Source organism: Plectropomus leopardus, chromosome 13 (assembly GCF_026936395.1).
Source record: "Plectropomus leopardus strain MGB_pleo_1.0 chromosome 13, ASM2693639v1, whole genome shotgun sequence".
NCBI lineage: Eukaryota > Metazoa > Chordata > Actinopteri > Perciformes > Serranidae > Plectropomus > Plectropomus leopardus.
The window spans coordinates 6656992-6680405 of record NC_142188.1 but is presented as its reverse complement, the minus strand read 5'-3'; the positions used below and the strand labels follow the sequence as shown (position 1 = coordinate 6680405).

The 23414-nt window shown below is 41.1% G+C and overlaps 1 protein-coding gene across 7 annotated transcripts in view; it reads right to left on the bottom strand.

The window, feature by feature from the left end:
• Positions 1-23414, bottom strand: part of ehbp1 (EH domain binding protein 1) — a 185671-nt gene that overhangs the window by 101323 nt on the left and 60934 nt on the right. For 5 of the 7 annotated variants that reach the window (XM_088086125.1, XM_088086127.1, XM_088086128.1 and 2 more), the window contains exons 8-11: positions 22494-22607; positions 19895-20032; positions 18662-18926; positions 15458-15704 (exon numbers count right to left, since the gene is read on the bottom strand). In XM_088086125.1, the coding sequence (XP_087942251.1) occupies positions 15458-15704; positions 18662-18926; positions 19895-20032; positions 22494-22607 (764 nt within the window). The remainder of the gene's footprint in view (positions 1-15457; positions 15705-18661; positions 18927-19894; positions 20033-22493; positions 22608-23414) is intronic. The other 2 variants (XM_042501759.2, XM_042501763.2) reach the window with 1 other exon arrangement.

The window sequence follows — 23414 nt, the reverse complement described above, 5'->3', positions numbered from 1 at the left end:
ATCCTTCTTGTCAACTATTAAATTAATCCCCAACTAATTTAATAAACAATTTAATAGATCTAAGAGTAATAAGAGTAATTTTTTAAAAAAAAAAAAAAAAAAAGAAATCTGATTCCAGCTACTTAAATGCGAATATTTTCTAGTTTCTTTACTTTTCTGACACTAAATGAAATAAATTAGATTTGTGGAGAAAATAAAACATTTGAAGACTTCAGCTCAACAATGGAAAGAATTGGTAGTTTCAGCCCCAGTCAGCAGCCGAACTTGAGTTAGACAGATGCTTTAGAAATAAGGATAATTAAAATTTTTAGGGTAAAGTTATGAAAAACAGTCTACCTCTGGGTTACCCTGTTGGCCAAAATGAAGATGGACAAACATAAACAAATTCACGTCGCATTACACACAATTAAATGACTACAGAGTACAGAGGCCATTAAAACTGGCCTTTCAGACTCATAAAAAAGATACAAGTGAAACGCTTTAAGTGGCAGCTTTGTCTCTCCCTCTGGGGCAAAACGCTTCAATGGAAACTTAACTGGCCTCAACCCAATGACATAAACCCACGACTCTGTGGAGAGAAAAGAGCTTCCGTGTCTCTCCAATCTCACTTTCATGGCTTCAAAGCAGTGTCAGACAGTGTCAGATTTGAGGAGGTGTTGAATCTCATACTCTTAAAAACTTGTAATCCGCTCAAGGAGCCTACGGCGAAAAAAAAAAAAAAGTCCACAGACACACACACACACAAACACACAGACACACTTGAAATGACAACAGGATCTACAGTAGAAAGACACACATATGCAGACACAGTCATATTCTAATGTACTGATACTGAACAGCAGACACACACTGAAACAAAAGCGTACAGTGAAGGAAAAAAAACGTACACACTGTTTGGATAGACAGTTTAGAAAAGGTAGGCAAACACACAGCTCTTATGAAACACTTGAGAAACATTAATACCTGTTCACATATAAGAGGATAAAGGTTAGTGCACTTAAGTGGCCTGTCCATCCTGCTCCTGAAAGCTCTCATCTGATTGGCTGGGCTCCAACTACCAACACGCTCAATTACTTAATTGCAGCTTCAATCAAAACAAGCAATTTGTTTAATCTGGCGCTTTCTGCGTCCGACGTCTTCGCATTAGAAAAAGACAGAGGAAAAACGAAGAACGATCACGCGGCGTCATCTTACCCATGAAATTATGCTTCGGATTTCAAACGTTGCCTGCATGAGAGCAGAGGGGAAGTCCAATCAAAAGTTCAATTATGTAAATGGAGATGTGGAGTGGATGGAACAATAGGGGGAAAGGGGGGGAGGACAAAAGGCAGGAACGGGAGAGGAGAGCGAATGTAGCGTGAAAAATAATACACATTAACATACAAAGGATATATCGCATTACTGTTGTAATCACACCGAGGAGGGGCTCCAAACGAAGAGAGCCGTGAGAGAAAGTGTGCACTCTGTGTGACTGTGCATGTAGACACTGTTTAGTGAAGTCAGGCATCATTTTGTGAGTGTGAACAGGTGGAGAGAGAACGATAACACCTGAGAGCTCGCAGCGAGGTTGAATATATGACTGCTACTTTTGAGCAAGGCATTCGGATGATATTGGACTGTTTGTTCCACCACATTTATTAACGAATCTTCATGCCATTGCCATCACAAAGTGGCAAAATATGTAAATACTGATGAATAAATCCATCATGATGGCAATGGGGGGGGGGTTGCTAGTGATTCGCTCAGAAGCAGATATGCTTCCCATCTAGCAGTGAACCTGCAGGCCAAGACAGAGGGGCCTTTCGGCAGTTGGCTACTGAGATGTAAAATGCAAAAATCAGGAAAAGCGGTTTCCTTTTCCAGGACCATTTTGCTTCCAAGGCCTATTCTGCTCCAAAGGCATAACCATGCAAAGCAGCAGCTAAAAAAAAGGCAGAACAGGAGAGGACAGACAAGGCTTTGAAATTGAAATAAAAACCATTCACTGAAAAAAAAAAAACACATCATGAAATAACACAGTTTGGAGGAGGCAGCAGACAAAGGAGTGACTGTGCCAGCTTGCAGTGTGCCCACCCGCCCGCTTGCACGCCTAACGTGTAACACAGGGGCATAATGCGGTGTAAGCGCTGGCTTTAGCTTGTCATGGAAACGGCAGTAGCATTACCCACACTCACGCCTCTGCAAATTAGCTTTGGCTGGGGGAAAAAAAGACACGCAGGGTGGGTAGGATTGGGATTGAGTGTGTGTATCTGTGTGTGCGGTAAGCGGGTGGGGGTCGATGGTACGGAAGCTGGGATTCAGTTAAGGACAAAACAAGACAACGTCAGAGATGGTAAAAATGTTCCAGATTTCCCATCCTGACTCCATCTCCGTGTTTTCCCTCCTGTGGGTTACACAGATCCAGCAGGAGAGATTACTAACTCCTTCTGGGCCGATCCCGTCTCCTCCTCACGTCTCTCAACATGAGGTCTCAACCAGCGTTTTACAAAATTCAATGTCAATAGTTCAGAGCAAGAGTTCCTCTTCCTGAACCCTCTTTTTGAGGAAACACCATCAGTCAGTCTTTCCTGGGTCACACTCGGCCTAACTTGCAGTGATGATACGCAGAACTACATCTGCAGTTTTTATTTTTTAAATTTACTTGGTTGATAATTAGACTTGGGCAGTATCACAGTATTACAGTATACCGGGGTATTTAGTTGGTATGTTATGATATGTTTTTTCACTATCATGATAAATACAGGAGCTCCATGGCTACTTCTGTTAAACTCTTTGTATGAAGTGCACAGCATGCACCACCAGAGCTCAGTTTATGGTCTCTACCTGTGGAACAGGCAGCTTAACTAAAAGACACAGCGACTCCTGGTGGTGGAGGGAGACGTTTCAGGACTGTGAACAGCCGGTGAGCAGCAACAACAGAAAGAGACTGTGGGGAATAACATCATTTTTTTTTTTCCTTTTACTTGATGAATTAAGGATCATTTTGACCAAACCAGAGCTGGTGATTGTTGGAACAGTGAACTTATAGTAGTTTACAGTAGTTTAGAGGAGATTTCAACATCAAAATAAATATTGTGTATTGCAATACAGCCTAAAAAATCATGATATTATTCTAAAGCCATATCACCGAGCCCTATGACGTAATACTGGACAAGGAAATTAACTTACCTTAAAATCATTAATGTTCATCTTTAATATGCAAATTTTAAAACAAAAAGAATCCAGAAAAGGAATCTAAAGGCCACCCACGTCTTCCTCCACCCCCTCATCTTCCTCAGATAAATAAATAAGCTTTGAGAGAAGGAAGAGCAGGAGGAAGAGAAAGGAGGGGGGGCGGCTCTTATAAATCTATAACGTATTAATCTCCTTTAACTGCCATCTTCAACAAACAAATTAGTGGTGCAATGGATTCAGAGATCAGCTGTGCTGATAACGCAGCCATTTATCAATTAATCTAAGCCTGGGCAGGGAAAACTCATTAAGGAGGCCACTTTAGGAATTATGTTCTGCAGGTAAAGAGAATGACTGTGTGTGTGTGTGTGTGTGTGTGTGTGTGTGTGTGTATAGGGGGGGTCTTGACACAGCAGTTGTGCAGCCCCCCCACCACAGACTGCCATTGTCCAGCGCAGCGTGGGCTCCAAAGTGATGAGAGGGGTGATAGCACAGCCAATTAAAATGAACATAATTACAAAGTCACCCCTTTGACTCCTGATCAGAATACACATGCATCAACACACACACACACACACACACACACACACACACACACACACACACACACACACACACACACACACACACACACACACACACACACACACACACACACACACATTGAAGGAGGAAGGGTGTGATGGAGGAAAGAGAGGACTGAGTATGAAAAAAGCATCCAGAGAGTGTGGTGAGGTATCGATAAAGAAAGTGAAGACACAAAGAGAAGGAAAAGAGCTTGAATAACTGTGAGGCTGCGGTTTATTGGTACATCAGTGACACTTTAAAGTTGCAGTCCTTTAAGATTTCAGTCCTAGTTAACTTGGTGACACCTGTAGTTACTGTGGTGACAGCTAATGTGATTTATAATACTTATAGTAATGACTTCATTAAGCGCACAGAAAAAAGATCCATAGCGTACTAAAACAGACAATAATCTATGTACAAAAATACAAAAGATACAAAAAAAAACAGAAAACACTCAACACAACATTATTCAAGTTCATATAAAAATACAAAATTCAAGCTGCTGCACTCACAAAAAAACTTGAGCGCCAGTGGCTCCACAGTCTGGATGAAAACCTGACTGAGCTCAGCTCAGAGTCAGTCAAGGTCTGAATAATACCATTTTTGGAAAGAAAGCCTGCACATGTATCAATAAGATTTCAAATTAAGGCAGAGCAGGTAGGCTGACCAGCATTAAAAAAAAAAACATTTGGCTTGTACCACACCATCGATTCATGCCATCATTACAGGCTGCATGTTGATTTTCTATAACAATGACACAAGTGTGCTGTATATAACGGGGTAAAAAAATACGCTAATTAAAGCCACCTTCACATTAACTGAGCACATGCCGAATTTACGAGCAAGGATATTAGCTCGCACACACAAGTTGAGACACAGTCTGTGGATATCTTCATCATCAGATAAATCATCGACAACATGATGGCGGAGATATTAAATATTTAATCTCAACACATTAATAGTGCAGGCCACAGTGATCTGAAGGCAGCAAAACAAACTACTGTCATTTTAATAACCAAGTCCGACAATAACTGGCCTTTGTCAATCATAGCGTGGTCAACCGAGATTTGATTTTACGCACAGCATGAGTCTGCAGAACGGCACGGAGCAGTGAAAGGAGTTAGCAAACTAGCTAAGTTTGAAGTGCTCTTCATCTAACAGCTCCTGACTTTCATTACTTCAGGCAACAACTCAAACTGATTGTCTAATGAACTCTGGACTTAGTAACTTTTTTAAATGTGACAAGTATTCACTTGTGATGCACTACTGTGTGTAGTAACTGATTCTGTGTTTTGTATATGATGTGCTTTTTGTTGTAGTTTTATGTTGTATTGTCTGTCTTCGTCTTTGTATCACTTTATATCATGTGCTATTATTTGTCTAGTATGTGTCTTTTCTTCTTGTACAACTTTGTATTGTCATGTTGCGTTGTGTATTCATTCTGGCCAAACAAGAGACTGCACATGCGAACTGACCCTGAGCTGTAATCTGGTACGGTGCACCAAATGGCAACATTTATGTTTTAAACTGTACATGGTCCCTTTTAAGTAAATGCATTAAATTATTCTTTGACATTTGGTGTTTAGTATGCTAAAATACTTACAAAAGCTTGCATTTCACTAAGGCTGACAGAAATGCAGCTGTCAGAATTTGAGGTATTTTGTGATGCACTAAATTTATGGACAAATGAAATATTTGGACCTAGTGATGGTGCAACATGAAAGTCAGGGGATCATCAAATATATGAGGATTCATTCTTCTGAATGTCTGTCCATCAGTCCCAGAGTCGTCATATTCGGTCATTGTAGATCAATGTTGGATCAAAAATAACCAAACAATGGACAGACCTCAGTATTCCACTTACATTACTAAAAATGTATACAACAAAAACCATGCAAACCCACCAATACGAAGATGTTTTTGAGCGTGCACTCCTGCAGCCTGTATGTTCCCATTACCTCGACAGGACCGCATGATCAAATCTTGAGCTGCTACGAGAGTGCTCAATTAAAGGCTGAGCGAATGATCCCACTCAGTGATCTACGAGTTAAGCACTGAAAATGCCACTTAGTATTTCCTATAGCGCATAAGAGCACACACCTGCATACCATAACAGTCCGAAAAAGGGGGTGCTGGAGGGCTTTATAAAGAGGCAATTAAAGCCTTATCATTTCTACACTCGCTCTCCTTTCCTCAAACACAGAGCACGCGCACACGCCCACACACACACACACACTCAAAACACGCGCACAATTTGGAAGACAAATCGCTAAGACTAATTCATAAGGTACTTCTAAGGTCCTTTTTAAATTATGGAAAACGGTTGGTTTAATTCAATTAAAATGTAGCAGGGGCCGCTTAAGGATGACGGGAGTAAGGTATGGCATGACTTAGTGAGCGCCGTTTTCAAGACTGCGCGGGGGGTCTTAAACCTTCTCCTGGTTGAAGGAGTTTTCAAGTGCGTGGACTTCTATCTCCTCACCCGAAGCCTCCTTAAAACCTCACCCCAAAACCCTGGATCCTTCTGGGTTTAAGCCCACACACACCTGGAGGACCGGGGCAGATTAAGACCAGATTAAGATAAAGTTACCCCTTCTTCTATGTCATTCAAACCCCCGGCCTCTGCGGCCGCTGGATGGAAGGACACACAAGACAAAAAGGTTGGGTTCATTCACATATACACACACACAGGCATGCACACACAAAGGACTTTCTGGTCATCCTCATAAGCCCTATTAGTCTGCTATAGAGCCTCTCATAGCAGACATCAATCACGGAGGGATTAGTCAATTCCCTCTCTAAATGAGTGGCGAGGGAAACCTCCCTTCAACTCTAAAGCAGGTCCCTCTCTCTCTTTCAGAGATTACACAGCGATTTGTTTTCATTTTGTTCCATCTTCATCGTTTTCTGTTTGACTTGCTTTTCATTTCTCTCTCCCTTGCTCTGCGTCTCCCTCGTTCTCTCCTGCTTGCAGCTTGTGAGGTAATCCTTGGCAGATAAAACTAAGGAGGACTTACCAAAGGCAGATTACAAGCGGCGCTTTGCGGAAGGCCCTTTTACACCAGTCGGCGCGGGTATTGAGGAGAGCGAGCTCTTCGCAGTGCTTAACTTGTGAACTCGACATGCACCCAACAGAGGAAGAGGTGGAAAAATGATAGCCGCATTACAGTAACTGGATCAAAATATATCCCTCACAACAACACACACAAGATTGCACATTAGTGCACACAGCACACATGCTGCTTCTTCCATGGCAGCCGTGTATAAAATTGAATTCAGAGCGGTCCCTGAATAAATATCAGATTTGTATTTATTCTGCTGAAATTATCAAACATATCTGTATATATCAGATACTGCAGGGTGAACATTGTGTATGAAGTCAGAATCCTCATACTAGCTCCACCTCTGACTAAAACATAAAACTGACCCCAACACAACTTGACCCAGAACATTTCCTTATCTAAACTCCCCAACTTCTTAAAAGGATCCAAACAGTTGAGGTTGTTCAGTACTCGGTAATGTCTTATACCTCTCTGCCCAACGTGATGACAGCGATGCCCTGCAGCATGAAACAACAACAGGAAGCCCAAAGATCGGACCTGAACTGCCAGACAGAAGAAACTGGGTCTCCTCTCTCCCACAAGATCCAATGACAGACCACTCAGAGACTGCAAATAAGAGTTGGGGAGGGGTCCACAGTGGGAAAAGGCAGACACTGAGAGTCACTGACTTAGCTTTACTCCTCACAAGGATTATTCTCCTAATATTACACAGCTTATGGAAAGGCCAATGTGGCCAAAGGGAGCCGCTGAGTCTTCAATACCTTGGTCTCAGGAATGGACCGCTATGTTTCCCTGCTAATATTGCAGGTTCTGAAATCTAAGAGCTCTCCTCTGATCCCCAACAACATACAGCAGAAATACAAATCACACTGGATATCTTACATTTCCTTTGAACTGTTAAGTTTTTATCCAGAACCTTTAACGGGGACGAGCACAGAAATGTTCAGTGCGTAGAAACAGGATGAGAGTAGAGCTGAAACTCTCTTTCAAAATAATGTAACAGGATCTTCAGAGCTGGGCCATTTTTATGTGAACCATTGCAATTGCAACAAGCTTGGTAACTCCTGTATAAACAGGGTTCCCACACATTTTCATGGACAATATTTCTAAATTTTTTAAGAGTCCATAATATTTTTTTTTCTTGCCCTTCTTGCCTGGCTTTTTTGCAACATAATAAAATCAAACTCTTTTCAAACGTAACGTCAGCCAGCCTGCAAACATGAAGGACCACGAGGAGAAAATGAAGAAACATTTGTGATGGAAAACAAAATGCCACAAATTGACAAATATCATTGAACATTGTGCCGTTATGTTAGGTTATCCACAAAAGATTACTGCGACAATTTTCATTACACAAAACAGAATTCTATTACTTTTACAAAATGTTCAACGACTTTTACTAATTCCATGACTTTTTCAGGCCTGTAAAATGTGATTGTAAAATTCCATGACTTTTCCAGTTTTTTTATGACCACGGAAAAATAGGCAAAATGAGAGTTCTTAAAAAAAAAAAGAAAAAAAAGAGTGTAACACACTTTACATCCCCACTGGTGTGTGTTGTCACCATAATAGCTAACAAAAAAAAAAAACATTTTCCATAGTATGTGTCAAATGAAACTGTCACCCTTAAAACTAGTCCTTTTTTAAATTTGTATTTACTTTATACTTACCAAATAGAAATTAACTGTGCTAAGAGAAACCATCCCTTTATAAGGCATAATGAAAAGCAACAAATACTATAGAAAACTATATTAAGTGCCTTTTTATCTTAATGTTGTTTGTCTTAACCATTCTGCATACTGAATTTTTTTTTTAAAAAAAGTCATTAATATTATTTTAGAATTCCTGTTCACAGCAGGCAAGGCACTACCGATGAAAACTGGCTCCCCAGCTAACTCGGGTGCATTTACATTTGTTTAAATGTGGATTCATGTACATAGTGTACACATTAATTTAAAAAATTACCAATATAAACTCCCACATTGGTTAAAGCCTCAGTGTCTTGGCAAACATGCCTGGTAATACAGGAGGATATAGGATTAATTCATTCTGCATTCTTGCTTTTAATGGAAGAAAATGAGACAAGCAATGTTGATGAGAAGTTCTACTTTAGCACAAATCTTTTTCAAAAATATAATACTGAGATAATTAGTGTTCGAAAGTTACATTTAACATTTATTTAATCACTTTTTAAAAGCATTACACTGCTAGACTTACTTTCTTTACGCCCTACAGCTGAGACTCTGTTAAGGTATGTCAAAGTTATCAGAGAAGATGGAATAACTTTGGACTGGATATAATTGATAACAAGACGAGAGACCTTGGACCAGGCAAAGATCAGAAGACCAGAGATGACTGTCCTTGTCTCTTGGGCTCCCCTCTGTCCTCCAAAAACATCCCTCAGTCGTCACGCCAACCTCAGTAACACTTCACTGTGCGGATGTGGTCCTCTCCTGCCGCGAACCCCGGTGAAAGCTAATTAAGAAATATCGCAGCCTTCTGCGAACTCAATTAAATAATGTTAATTTATTCTAATTTCAATTTGGAGGTAGTCTGAACTGAAGGAGGGGCTGTGAAAACAAAGTCTGGGAGAGGAAGGAGAGCTCTGGCCTCTGCCTCCCCCCCGGCACAGGAGCTCTCACAACCTGCACAACTCTATTTAATTTGAACCCTTTGATTAACACAAGTAATCACACAAGCCCTTCAACTGAAGGGGAGAAAGAAAACATCCATCTAGTGCTGGTTCACTTTCTCATCTCTGGAAAGAATTAATGTGTTAAAAGGAACGGGAAGTAGTAGGAAAACTGGTGTTAAGTTAGATTTTGGTAGTTTTTTACCTAGCTCAAAATAGATTTTGCTATTCTGTAATAAATACTATTTTAAAAAGTAATCAACAGTTTAAAGATCTACATGTACTAGCTGACTAAGTGTCTGCAACTTCAAGCCGAAGACAGCTTACTCTTACTTTGAGTAAATATGAAGATAATATAACTTCTTTGTTCAAACTTTTGCCCTCAGACAAATGCCAACTTTCAACTTTTCTTTATATGAAAATAAGGCAAATAATTCATGAAGCGGAAACTTGATAAAAATCCAAAGATCAGCGCATCTAAGTGTAGAGCGGTCTGACTGCGGAATAGAGACGGAGATGAAACAAAAGGAGGAGCAGGGGATCACTGAATTACTGGGAGGGGTGAAATCAGCCCCGGGGAGAAGAGATGGACTGAATCAGACCAGACAGAGCTCGCAATCCGCCCAACAGGAACTCCCTCTGTTCATTTACATTAATCCCACAGACGTTTCCATCCTTCCAGCTCCTTCACAGATGCTAAACTTAAACTTGACGTCTTTGAGGATCTATATCTCCCAGACAGGACAATGGACAGATACAGTGGCATGAGAGACACGAAGCATCCAATGAGAGCCACTTTCACCGACTTTAAGACAGATTTGAGATACTCACAAAAATAACTTCCAGTAGTTAACATACTGTATGTATATTCAAAGATATTGTGGTAATTGTGAATGTTTGATGGTGAGTAGTTAAAGAAGCCCACTTGAGTGAAGGTGAAGACATGCACCATCAGACAGTGACCTAGAGAGTTGAAGCAATATTTCAACCATAAAATGACAATTTATGTATCAATTACCCACCGCTTGTTACGTTTTTGTGAAGAAAACTTTGTTTTTGTTGCATGCCTCCACAGTGAATGTAGAATCCAAAAAAGCTGAACATGCTTCATGAACTTAAGTAAACAGCGTTAAACAACAGCAAAACTATATTAAAACATTGGTTTACAAACTCTCAAAGGATTTGTGCAGTATAATCCGAGACTCATCTATCCAGTCATATGCTCAATACTTCATGAACATGCGTAATATTGGATTTTTATGCTGATCCCCAATATGCCGATGTACAACTCATTTAGCTGATAACTGATACTAATCGATGGATATATATAGAAATCAGCATGTTGGCTGAGTCATTTTAAAGCCAATATCTGTCTATACCGATGGTGTTCACTAATTTTCATTAAAACATTACAATTTCAAACATGTTAATATAAATAGTCTCATGCATGGCTGTGACTGCCACACTTAGGGTGCGTTACTGGTAGGCAGAAATGTTCAGTATTGTAAAGTTTAAGTGAAAATGAATGTATTTGCAAAATACTGAGCACATGACTGGATTAATAAAACTTGGATTACACTGTACGAGTTGTGTGAGAGTTTATAAACGGATGTTTTTTCTTGAGCCAAATGACTTCAAGACATGAAAAATGATTTCCTTTTTTTAGGATTCTCCGTTTACTGTAGAGGCGTTCTTGTAAAACAAACGGGTTTTTAGGTAATTCAAGTCTTCACCATTGAGTAATATATATACAAATGGTCATTGCGGGTGGAGTATTGTATTATTTAACCTTCAGCTACTCTGGTCGAACTGCTCACTGTTCCATTGTGAAATACTCCAGTAGTACCGAAGAACCCCTAGTCTAGTATGTTTAGTGTGTATTATATATAAAGAGTACACACTCCTCACTTAAACCAGACACTGCTGTCTGAAACCGCAGATGCGCTCACACTGAGACTGACTGACGGCCATGTTTTGTCAGATGTAAACTAACGAGAGAAGAACCAAACAGAGGAACAGGTTCACAGGTGTCTCAGGCAAAGATTGCACTAATTGTATGTTTTGTCTTTTGTGCATAGTGGAGAAAAAAACAAAAAACTTAAGAGACTAGAACCTCGACAGGCACTGCGTGTCACTGTGGGTCACACTGCATCTCCATTTACATCCTTAGACCCTGAATACTAAATGTAAATTTTCTAAGCGTTTGTCTCACATGTCCCCTGGATTGTCTAAAGATGAAAAGCCCAAACAACTGGTAACCCATATGTTTCAATAAATGCATATTTCAGTATTGCCATCTTATCCTGTCCATTAACTTGCCAGTGCTGAACGTGTGTGCCACTGGCAGAAATCCAAAGCTTCAAGCTCTTGTTAGGGCTTAATGTAAATCCAATCCATATGTGTAATACCTGTGTATGGAGTAAGTGGGAGCACACCATATGTCCTGTAGATGTCCCGATTTTTCACAGAATGGCATTGAAGTGGGTGGTTTTAATGCATTGACAAGGAGGATGAAACTACATCTACAAGACAAAGTTTAAAGCTAAATCTCCTGAGTGAATTCATACGTGACAAGGACACAAGAGATGGCTAAGCCAAAATATGACACTTTTCATTCTAGTATATGATACATTTATATAGATCTAATCATGATTTCTTTTTTCTTTAATTTTCAAAAAGTTTCCATAACTTTTCCCTAATATTTCAACCCTTTTCCATAACTTTACTGAAGAATTTAAAAAACGTTACTTTTCTCCCTCATTAGACATTTCCCTCATGGACTAGCTGCATGTGCCAACAGACCAGAGCGGATAATCCGTCAGTGTAATTTGGTGTGTGTTTGGGTTATACTAGTCTGTATGTATTTAATTCTAGTTAATCAAGGTTTTATGTGTGATCATTGTTCGGTGATGCAAAATAACTACAGAATTTAAATTTGGAATACAAGAATATATGTTGCACAGGCATGTTGTTAAGAATATATTTGAAACAGAAGCCAAAATAATATATTTTCAAAACTTTTTCAAACATTCTGTTAATTTCAAACCTATTTCAGGCCAAGAAAACTGTTTTTCTATTTTCATAACTTTTCCAAAAATTTCATGATCATGGGGAGCCTTAGATTATCAGTACATGATCACAGGAATATTATTCAGGCTCTGACCTTTACACTCTAAACTATTTGTCCAGTGTAACTATGGTCATCAAGCAGTAACAGCTTATGTTACCTTTGCACTGAATAAATGTGTAAAAATGTAAATGGGATTCAAGACATGCTAATCTCTTCCTGGTTAGCGAGGACGACGTTTCGTTGAACAAAACGCGAGCGAGACATTTTAAACCCTTCAGGGCAGGTTGTAAATGTGTAACTGCCTGCTTTCAATATATCAATTTCTATTCACATTCTGAGATTAGACTGCATGTGTGTGTCTTTATCTTGGTCCTACATACCAATTGCCCACATGAATAGTTGGTGGAAATAAATATACATGGTAAATACACACCTTGAAAGCTTTAATATGAGAGAGGTAGAGGTTAGCTGTGTTTTGGGGGAAGGTTATAACAGCCCCGGTGCATACTCACTGAACTGAGCTTTAGGCGTGCTCGAAACTATAAGAAGGGATACATACATGCATGTGAGCAGAGGCACACATCTACACTCTGCACACGTCCATAGTGTGATGATGTGTTGGTTTCGTCTTGGCCTCTCATAGTGGGAATGTCTCCTCTTAATCCTCTCTGACTTCATACATTCAAAGGTCATCTCACAGCCTACACATGGCTGAGGCGTGTGTGTATGTGTGTGTGTGTGTGTGTGTGTCTCGGTGTGAATAAGAAAGAGAAGCCTATTCACACTCGCTGTATATGTCAACAAACCCTGTAGGCCTATCCCTGTTTACTGTGAACATCCTATCTCTCCTTCTACTATTCCCTGCCCATCTTCCCTCTCTTCCCCCCACTGTTCTCCTCTCCTCACTATCTTCCACCTATTCTCCTTCACTGCAACCCCCCTTCAATCCTCACCCGCAATTCATTCTTTGCATCCCTCCCTCCCTCCACCCCGAGCTCCGGAGGCAGGGGCATCTCTTGGCGAAGTGTGGCCCACCACAGGCCACTGGCTTTGGGTAATTAAAGTGGTTTAGGCCCCCTCACCCACGGTCACAGGCAACTGCAGCTGGGTGATAAAGGCACTGTGCCATAATTACATGGACGGCCAGCATCACCGCCCAGCTACACTAAAACAGTCAGCTAGCCAGCTGCATGGGGAGGAGGGACCTGCGTGTGTCTGTGTGCGTGTGTGTAGAAGTAACTGTATAGAGTGTGTTTGCATGTGTGTGTGTGTGCGCAGGGGGTCAACACCCCCCTGTGATCGCTCTGCTGTAGTTAAGCCCCCTGTGTTTAAGCCCCACATAGGCTCATTGAGCCCCTACACACACACACTCATTTTTTAACCCCCACCCGTCCCCACACCCCCAGCCAATCATTCCCCACCAGTGGTCTGACTCCTGCTGTGAGTGTGTGTGACCATCAGCCATTTAATTAGACCCAGCCATGATTTACCTAATTTAAATAAATAAATAAACATACGAAAACACCCCAATAAACAAATACCTATATTCAAATGAGGAGCTGGGGAGTTTCATGAGCATAAAGAATGGGGCAGAAGATGGGATTGTGCAGGCGGAAAAAAAGCTAATGTAAGGACCACTGGATGTGGACACACAAGCGCAAACACACACACTCACACACACACTTACAGAATGCTTCAAGTCACTCACTCATAATAAAACATGCTACAGAGAAAGAGTCAGAATGAAGAATAGTGAGTAGACTACTGCCTGGAGTTGTTGAATTCTGGGATTTTAGTGTACGGTTTATGGTAAAATGTACTGTCTGAGTTACAATCTAAATCATTTTGACTATATTCTGTTAACTAATTGAAACTTTGGTCATCTGACAAACATTCCTGGGGGGTAATTAAAAACTTCATTCCTCCATTCATTGGCTGTAACTTATAAGGCTCTTAAGGTCACGGGGGTCCTGCAGCATCTGAGCTGTCATCAGCCCAAAGGTGGGGTACACCCTGGACAGTTCGCCAGATGATCACAGGGCGGACACATAGAAAAAAAACAACCATTCACACATAAATTAACCATTTTAGAGTCACCAATTAACCTGCATGTCTTTGGAGCGTGGGAGGAAGCCAGAGAAAACCCACACTGACATGGGGAGAACATACAAACTCTGCACCAACGGGACCCCCCATCCAAGGTCCGAACCTCATCCAAACCCAGTGAGAGTGTCAACTCCTGCTGTGAGACAACAGTGCTAACCACTAAACCACCGTGCCACCGATAAACAAAACATTTTAAATCCTTCAGTTTATGTCTATCTGCCATTTTCTTATGAGAGCCTGATCATTACTGTGCACGTGCAGCGCTCAACAAAGATGAAAAGGAAGCGAGATGGCTCAATACTTTGCTGCTTCCATCGTTATTCTTTTTTACCACTTGCCGGATTGTGCAAGGGAATTGCTGGATTTACTAGCATGTGGCATTAGCAGCACCCCTGGATCCCCATAATATGCTGCTAAGAAGCCACGTTATTTTCACATCATAATATCTGATGTGCCCATCCCAATAATGTAACAATATACAATAAACACATACCAGCACCAACCGATATGTGTCTATTGTGTCAAGTATAGATAAACGGTCAACTGCCAAAATGTGTTCATCTTTGTATTTATTTTTGAATCATAACTTAGATTTATGAGAAGTTCAACTGCAGCTGACTGTGTTAAGGACATATTTGCCTCATGTATTATTGGGTAAGTTTTTGATAGTTGCTTCAGGAAAAAAAGTTCTTCTGATTCTCTAACTCACTACACATCACGCTCCAGGCTGCAACACACTTTAGTTTAGTCAAGCATTTATCAAATTTGTTGTTTTTTTTGTCAGGTGTGCCTGTGCACCTGCCATTGGGGATACATTAACTTTATTACATTCAAGAGAAGCCTGTTTACCTTGGGGGAAGAGGAGGCCAGCTCTCTTCCCATCAATGCTGCGACCGGGCTGGGCCCGACTGGCTGCGCTCTCTCCCTGTCTGGGCCAGAGCTGGGTTTGGGAGCTGGCGCACTGGGGCCGAGGCCAGGGCTGGAACTTGGCGGCGGGGGAGCCCGCCTCTTCTGGCCACTGCCCACATCCACAGAGGGGCCGCCAGCGGGGAGCCGCGCAGGGCTCGATGTCCTTGGCTCGTAGAATGGATTGGATCTGAGAAAGGAGGTAGAGAAGAGGTGACAGACGAGACAAAAAGATGTCAAGTTAGAAAACATCTGGACCCTACAGAGTGCTGTTTTTATAAGTAATGCGCACAGTAGTAGTACCTGTAGTACCTGCACCTGTAGTATTATTTATCAGTCTAGATTGTTTTGGTGTGAATTGCCAAGTGTTGGAGATATTGGCCGTAGAGAGCGCCACAAAAACTACATTACAAAAACTCAACAGCTATGTCTCTTTACAGATCATAACCTGGTTATTCAAGATAATCCACAGACTGTGAGCATTTTCCTGTAGGAACTACTTTTTTTCTTCCTAACTTCACCTACTAACCCCATCACCCTGCAGAAAGAAGTGCGCATTTACTGTTAGCTCACCTACCACCACTGGACTAGCTAATGTCGCAGCTCAGCCGAGGATGACAGCATTAATGTTTAAATCTCGCATCTAATGTTGTCACGACCACAAGCCTCACCAGCCATCCATAAATGCACGCCTTATTCTGCACAGTGATACACTTGGTTGGTGTAGTTCGGTCGAAAGAAAATAGTTCTGTGGATTATGTAGTATCATCATTTATGGAAAGAGACATTGCTGTTGAGATTTCCAAAAGTATTTTTTTGGTGCTTTGAGCACCACAAGCTGAGTAGCATCTACTTCAAAGATACTGGAGAGATGGCATCTCTGTCAGATATCTCCAACACTCACACCAAAACAATCTAGACTGATAAATAGCATTACAGGCAAGAAGAAACACGTTCTTGATGTTGGGTTTAACTGTCCCTTTAATATTTACACGACCTTTTGCCTCAAAGACCAACAGTGTTTGTTTATATGTCACCAAAACTGTCAACATCACAAGAAATAACAAAAAAGTCTGGTATGAAAAAAAAAAGATACCGCCAAAGCCAATAATCAGAACTTTTTAAGCCAATCTTTGGCTCCAACTGCCTGTTGTTTCGTTAATCATGAGGAAATTGCAACATGGAAAAGAGAGTTTGGGGCAATACAATGAACCACACACTTAAGTGGAAAGGTAATAGAAGATGCAGGTGCACTAAGGTCAGGTCTGCATGACCTCATATCCTTACGGGCTGAGGTGGAGTACTGACAGACAGACAGGCCGGAGCACGAAGGCATACACACACCCACACACACACAGGCACTCTTACACACATACCAGTGTTATCAATATACAGGCATGCTTGTGGCACTGAAAGCAGGGGCACGGCCTTGAGACATTCACTCAACATGCAACAAGCAATCCTAAACAAACAAGAGAATTGGATGGAGAGGGTGGGGGTGAGAGGGAGAGTGAGAAAGAAAAAAAAGCTGATTGACTAGGTATCTGTCTGAAAGAGAAGGTTAGAGCTGCTCAGTGTCTATCTGACCGCAGAGCGATATGGAGAGGGGAAAAAAAAGAAGGAAAGTGAAGAAAAGAAAAGCAGGCAGGCCTATAGAGCAGCTTTAACAGACCAGCGCTGGCTAAAAGACACGTGAAAGGGCTCCAGTCAAAACACTGCGCTGCCCTCTTGAACTTTCTATTCTGCGGAGAACTGCTCCTGGTGTAGGAGACGGAGCAAAAGAAACATGCCAGTCAATAACCTGCCTGTCTTTAGACAGCCGAGAGGACTTAAACATACGGCTATCTGAGTGACAGCTTCGCTCAACAGCCAAAGCCTACAAGTTTGCATTTACAATTTCGGCACGGCCACTCGTCTGCAGTCGTCTGTGCAGAGAGATCACCACAGAGTGAAAATTAGGCTTTCTGGCAAAATATTAAGTTGACACAAACGGGCCTGTTGAGTTGTTCTGCAAAACTGTATGTAAACTGTATCCATTTATTAGCTGTATACATCCCAGCTACTTAAAATAATAATTCATTGAAATCTAAAAATATATATTCAAAAGATCACGACATATTGCCAGATGCTAACTCCAACCTTCAACATACAAGTACACAAACCATTTATCCACCACTTCTGATCATTTATACATACTTTGCTACGTTTTAGACTATATTCCAGACTTTCCGGTCTTAATCTGTGCCTTAATTTCTCAATCTAATCTAATATAATCTAATCATTTATCAAAACTCACTGTCACTACCATTTCTGCTTTTGTTGATTGACTGTTTTTTTTTAAATGGGAGACACATATTGAATTCTGTTCAATGATTTTAAACTCTTTTGCACATAACTGGGAATTCATCTCAAAATCTGGCTGAAGTGATGACAAACTGGGAAAGAAAAGGGGACAAAGAAGGAAGGCAGGCAGGATTAAAGAGGAGGGAGGTGAAATAAAAATGAGCAGAGTCTGGGGAGGAAGTTGAGGAGGATGGCAAGGAGGGAAAGTATGGGGCAACAAGTTGATAGGGGGCAGACGGAGGGAGGGAGGGAAGGAACGACAGAGGAGGGAAAGGAGGGAGACAAGGTTAAAGAATGCAGTGAAACAACAGGGCCCTTGTTCCCGTTGAAAGAGCTGCCTCGTCACTCTGCCCTGATGGGGGGCTTCAAGTACGCCTCTGTAAGGAGGGGTCTTACACGACTTGGCCTGCCGACAGTAACCAAGCTGGGCAGCCTGGATCTTTCCAGACTGCTTCCACTACTACTCACAGATACAGAAACCATGTCAGTAACCCCACTGTTCAGGAAAGTGTGTGTCTCTAAATCCCTCTAGCGAACAATACAACATACACTTCTCTACACTGACAAACAGAAACAATCAAATGTAATATATTCACACAAAATTATGCCAATGCATGTGAAAATGTAACAAATGCAAATCAAAGTAAGAGAGACAAAAAAAATAAATAAATAAACAGGACAAAACATGTAAGGGCTCACTTTCATCTGCCATGCCAGGATTCACACATTTCACCATTTCCTTTCAGCTGATAGGAAATATTAGAAGATGAAGTAAGGGGACATAAAGAAGGGATAACGTCTTACTCATCAAGCTCCTCCTCCTCGTTGTGAGAGGTGTCGGCGTACAAGTACTTGCTCATGTCGACAGGCCGCACTCCTTTCCTCTGCCTGGGTTTGGGGGGTTCTGGGTCTGGCTGGAGGTCCGTGTCCTCGTCTGGTTCATCGAAGGGGTTCCCTGGAACTGTTTCTGTCTCGGGTTCGTCCGGCTCGTTGAACGGATTCGAGGAGTCGTGGTCATAGAAGGAATCATCATCAACCCGCTGCCTTGAGACCGGCTGGGCAGAGGGCTCTGTTTGAACGAGGGGAGAGAGCACTGAGTGAATTTACAACAAATACTTTACAAGACTGTAAAACATAGTAACAATTACTAAACAGTATCATCTTTATTTGACAAGAGCTTTGGTAGCTTGTTAACCCACAGGGTTAGAGAGTCGAGGGGAATAAAAAAAAAACAGAATTATGGACTTTCTTGTCTCTTTGCTTTCTCATTTTGAAACACCTTATAAAGAAAGAGCTGACCCACAAATCAACCATGGTTTTAATCAGTTTTCGACTGTTTTACTATGCTAATGTCAGTCAGCCCAGTCACCAGAGGAAAACACTGTCACTGAACACTTTTGACAATCATAAATATGTTACATGTGCGTGTTTCATACAAATCATATCAACGTTTCTAAAGAAAGGTTGTTCAGATTACATGTATATGAGCAGCAGGAGGTGGAAGGATGGTGGATGGCATTAAAACTAGGTGAGACATCTGTTTTTTCACGAGACATTTTGGTATTTCTAGCGCAAATTTTGGCACAGACACTGGGTGTTTATTAGTGAAATATCGCAGCATTTCCAGGTGTGTTTGTAACACCAAATCCCAGACTCCTACAGACAATAAGGTTCAGATTACACAAACAAACAGGCGTTAAAGTGGTAGCTTTGTGTGTGTGGGAGCATGCCACTCAAAAACAAATAATCCATACTAATACACCTGGCTACTCAGGTGGTCGGACAAAAATATTGGTTTAGCTGTCTGACTGAAAGCATTGAAGCCTTTCTGCTACAGTTACACATGACTACACACATTCAAGGTATGTGCACGTCCAAAACCTTTAACTTGTATCACCTGTCTTCTACCGACACCCCCGAAAGTAAACACTTTTATTGTGTTCACATTACTTCAGAATGAGAGCCGAAATAACTGACAATATCCGTCCATCACAATAAAATTGGGTTGAATATATTCTTATAACATGCCGAACATACCTTCTTCATCAGGATCACCAAACGGGTTGAGGTGGTTTGGATGAAGGTCGTCATCGGGCTCATCGAAGGGATTTGTGCTCATGGCAGGAGACGCTTCCTGATCCTCGTCTTCCAGGAAGTTCAGCTTGTTGATGAGCTCTGTTTCCAACCAGTCAAACATCAAGTCATTAACACGAACAACAGAGTCAAAACTAACAGCCACAGAACGATACATTTACCAAAATGAAATGAAAACAAACATCCACAAACCCAAAAATACCAACATCTGCACTTTGGAGTGAACCATGAGCATAAAGACCATTCAGTCTTGTGTAAGTCTTCCCTCTTACTGGGGAGCGCTGCCTAAACTTCTCTGTGCTCCACTTCAGCCCACTTCAATGCATGTGCCGCAGTGGCATTCTGGGAAAATGTGTGTAGTATGGAGAGTTACTGTGGGAGACAGTGAGGGCCATATAGAGTTGCTACGGAGATCCTGACCGAAAAGGCAGAGAATTATCCACTTTATCTTCATCATCCTCACTGTAGGCTCAATCGCATGCTGCCAGGGTGTGGGTCAGTTTGAAAAGAAAGTAAATGTGTGTGAGGCAGATGCCAAGAAGTGCTGCTGAGTGCTGCGTGAGAATCTGAGCAAAGAGAAAAAGTGCTGTGTGTCCCCTGGTCTATATGTAGGGTGGCCAAGTGAAGTGGCGGTGGCTGATAAGAGGTGCAGCACTTTTCCTCTTACTGACAACATTCATGACCCATTTTAGGCCATGAGAAGTGCACATGTGCACTGATGTGTATGTATATCTGTGTGTAGCATGGTTTGTGGCTGTTAGGTGAGTAGAGTAACTGTAAGCTCGCTTGTGTTTCCACACAGTTCCTACAGCTTACAGCAAGTGGAATGTAAGACTTTTTCAATGTCACTCAGAGTGAAAATTTAAGAATGATTTCACTATAACCAAAATTGGGAAGAAAAAAACCCCCAAAAAAACCACCAATTAATTAGTGTTAAGGAGATTTTTTGCCTAAAGATTTAATTTGAAATAAAACATTCTTCCCAGTAACGTATTATTTTGAGATTTAAAAATGCAATGTCAGAAAAAGAAATTCATGTGTCTTAGCGCTTTTAAGACTCATGAAAAATGTATTTAAGACATTTTAAATCCAATCAAAGCCTTAATATAATATATTTTAATTCAATGCCTTTTTAACACATCTAAGGATCCGTGGCGACCCCGGTCCAAGTTACAGGAAAAGTGGAAAAACTTGAGGCCTCTAAATAAAATTTTGGGTTTGTCACGTATGACAGAAAGCCACAAGATTTCATTTTAAGCAGTGATTAAATATTTACATAAGTAGTTACCCAAAACCAATGATGAGAAAATAGCCAGTGAAACTATGCTGTTTAATATTTGTAGCAGTAACATTGGGCTGGACAGTTAATGAAGTATTACACTAGTGGAAATACTTTTTTCCCCCTTTTTCCCCATAAAACTGGGTTATCTATGCAGAAGAAAGATGCAAATAATTTTGAAGTTCGTGCTTCATGACTGGGAAAAATGCATGCATACTTGTCTGTTTAACACAATGGTTTTAAACCATATCTGAAGTGAGAAATAGGCAACAGGAAGACTGAGGCACAAATTAGAATGAGAGAAGTTTACCATTATTTATTGACACATACGGCCCGCTCTGTTATGATACAAAGCTGGTTGAAAATCAGCAAAGCATCCCATTAATCGAAACATTATTGAAAATTAAATATGGTTAAGTGCAATATCCAAGATGCAAGAGCTGCAAATTTATTTTGATAATGGCAAAATACATATCAGTCACATTATCATTTCTTTCATTTTTTTTTCAGTGAATATTAAATGCAAAACATTTCACTTAAGTCATATAGCAATCGCAGCAACTGTAAAAATAATTGCGTGTGATCTTTTAAATTTTTTTTTTGCATTTTGTGCAGCCCCATTTTCAAATCAAATAGATTGACACCTCTAATAAAATGCTGATGTTGCATCATTGCATCTTGCACTGGATTACTTTGTCACTCTGAAGTGTCTCACCAGTTTGAGAACACCACAAATCCCATACACAGATCAACTGGAAACAAAAACCCTGAATTCCAATTTGAAAACAGAACAACGTTTGTCTTTCTGAAAATAAGGGTTTTTTTGTGTTTGTTTGGATACTGTTTACCTGGTCTGGTTCACTACCAATTGCAGTAACAGAATGGGAGGGGCAACACTGTCAGAAAATAAATACGAAAAGAATAGAAACCAAAAGGATGAACACCAACTGATGTGTTCACAACACCTTGTACAGCACATCACCACACGGACCAAGATCAAGTGTAGGATCACAGAACCACAACACGATCACAATACCAATGTCAAGGAGGACTGGGGGATGGGGCGATTGAGTCAAAGAGAGAGAGAGAGAGAGAGAGAAATAAAAAGAGAAGAAAGCTGGAAAAGTAGGGATCGGGAAAAATAAATTCATGGAAAGAAATTTTGGTAATGAATGGTGACGTAGAGGTGACAGAGTTCACAAGACGGAGAGAGAGGAGTCGGGAACACAGGATGGGAGAGGTGAAAGAAAGGTGAAAAAAGACCTTGGGAGGAAGCGGCAGGCTTAGCGGTTGCTTTGCGTGCTCGCTTAAGGACACCATCATCATCATCATCATCCCCATGTAAGCAGCTGAGGGCATTCAACTGGTTTACTATCTCTGTAAACGACAGGGCCATACAGGAAGGGAGGAAGGAAGAATAGCAGTGAACAAGGCAAAATAAGACATCCCATCAAGAATATCCACACACACGCTCACAACACACAAACTCCATTTAATAACATACATATACATACAAAGAGTTTAAAGGAGTGCATGTGTTTTTGGTTTGTAGAGGAACAACTTGATTAAGAGTATATCTCCAAATACATATTCCACACGAATATTTATGTCCAGGGCCATGTCTCTAAATGCTGTTTTTCAAACTGCATGTTTTGGTTAACTGTACTAGTATTGCCAGAACAACTAAATGGCCTTCTTGAGAAGCTGTACTTCCTTGAGAAAACGCTAACTGGTGAAGGCAGGAAAAAGGACCTTTCAGTTTACATTTCATGTTTTTCAATAACCTTTCATAGCTTACGTTGCTCGCTGGTAGGTAACATATTTAACACCTAGGCAAGTGTCCACATAGAATTTTTTTTAGCACCAGTGTCTTTTTTCAGTGGTGACATGAGGAGCGGGTGAATGCGGCTGCATGCCACCACCTGAAGAAAAGGTGCTGCATCCAGAGTCTTTTTTCAGAGCACTCCGACTTTTTTGTGCAACCGCTCCGAGTGCACATAGCTGAAAATCTCTGAACTTTTTAGAGAGGCACTGATGTAGGAGGTAATATCACACCATTATGCTCCATCTTTGTTCTGTTTAAAAAGCACAGTCGTGCCTTTGCGTAAAAGCGCCGCATCAAGGTCTTTGTAAAAGAGACAGCTGGATGAAAATGGATCATTGACGTGACAGGCGTGACGTTTT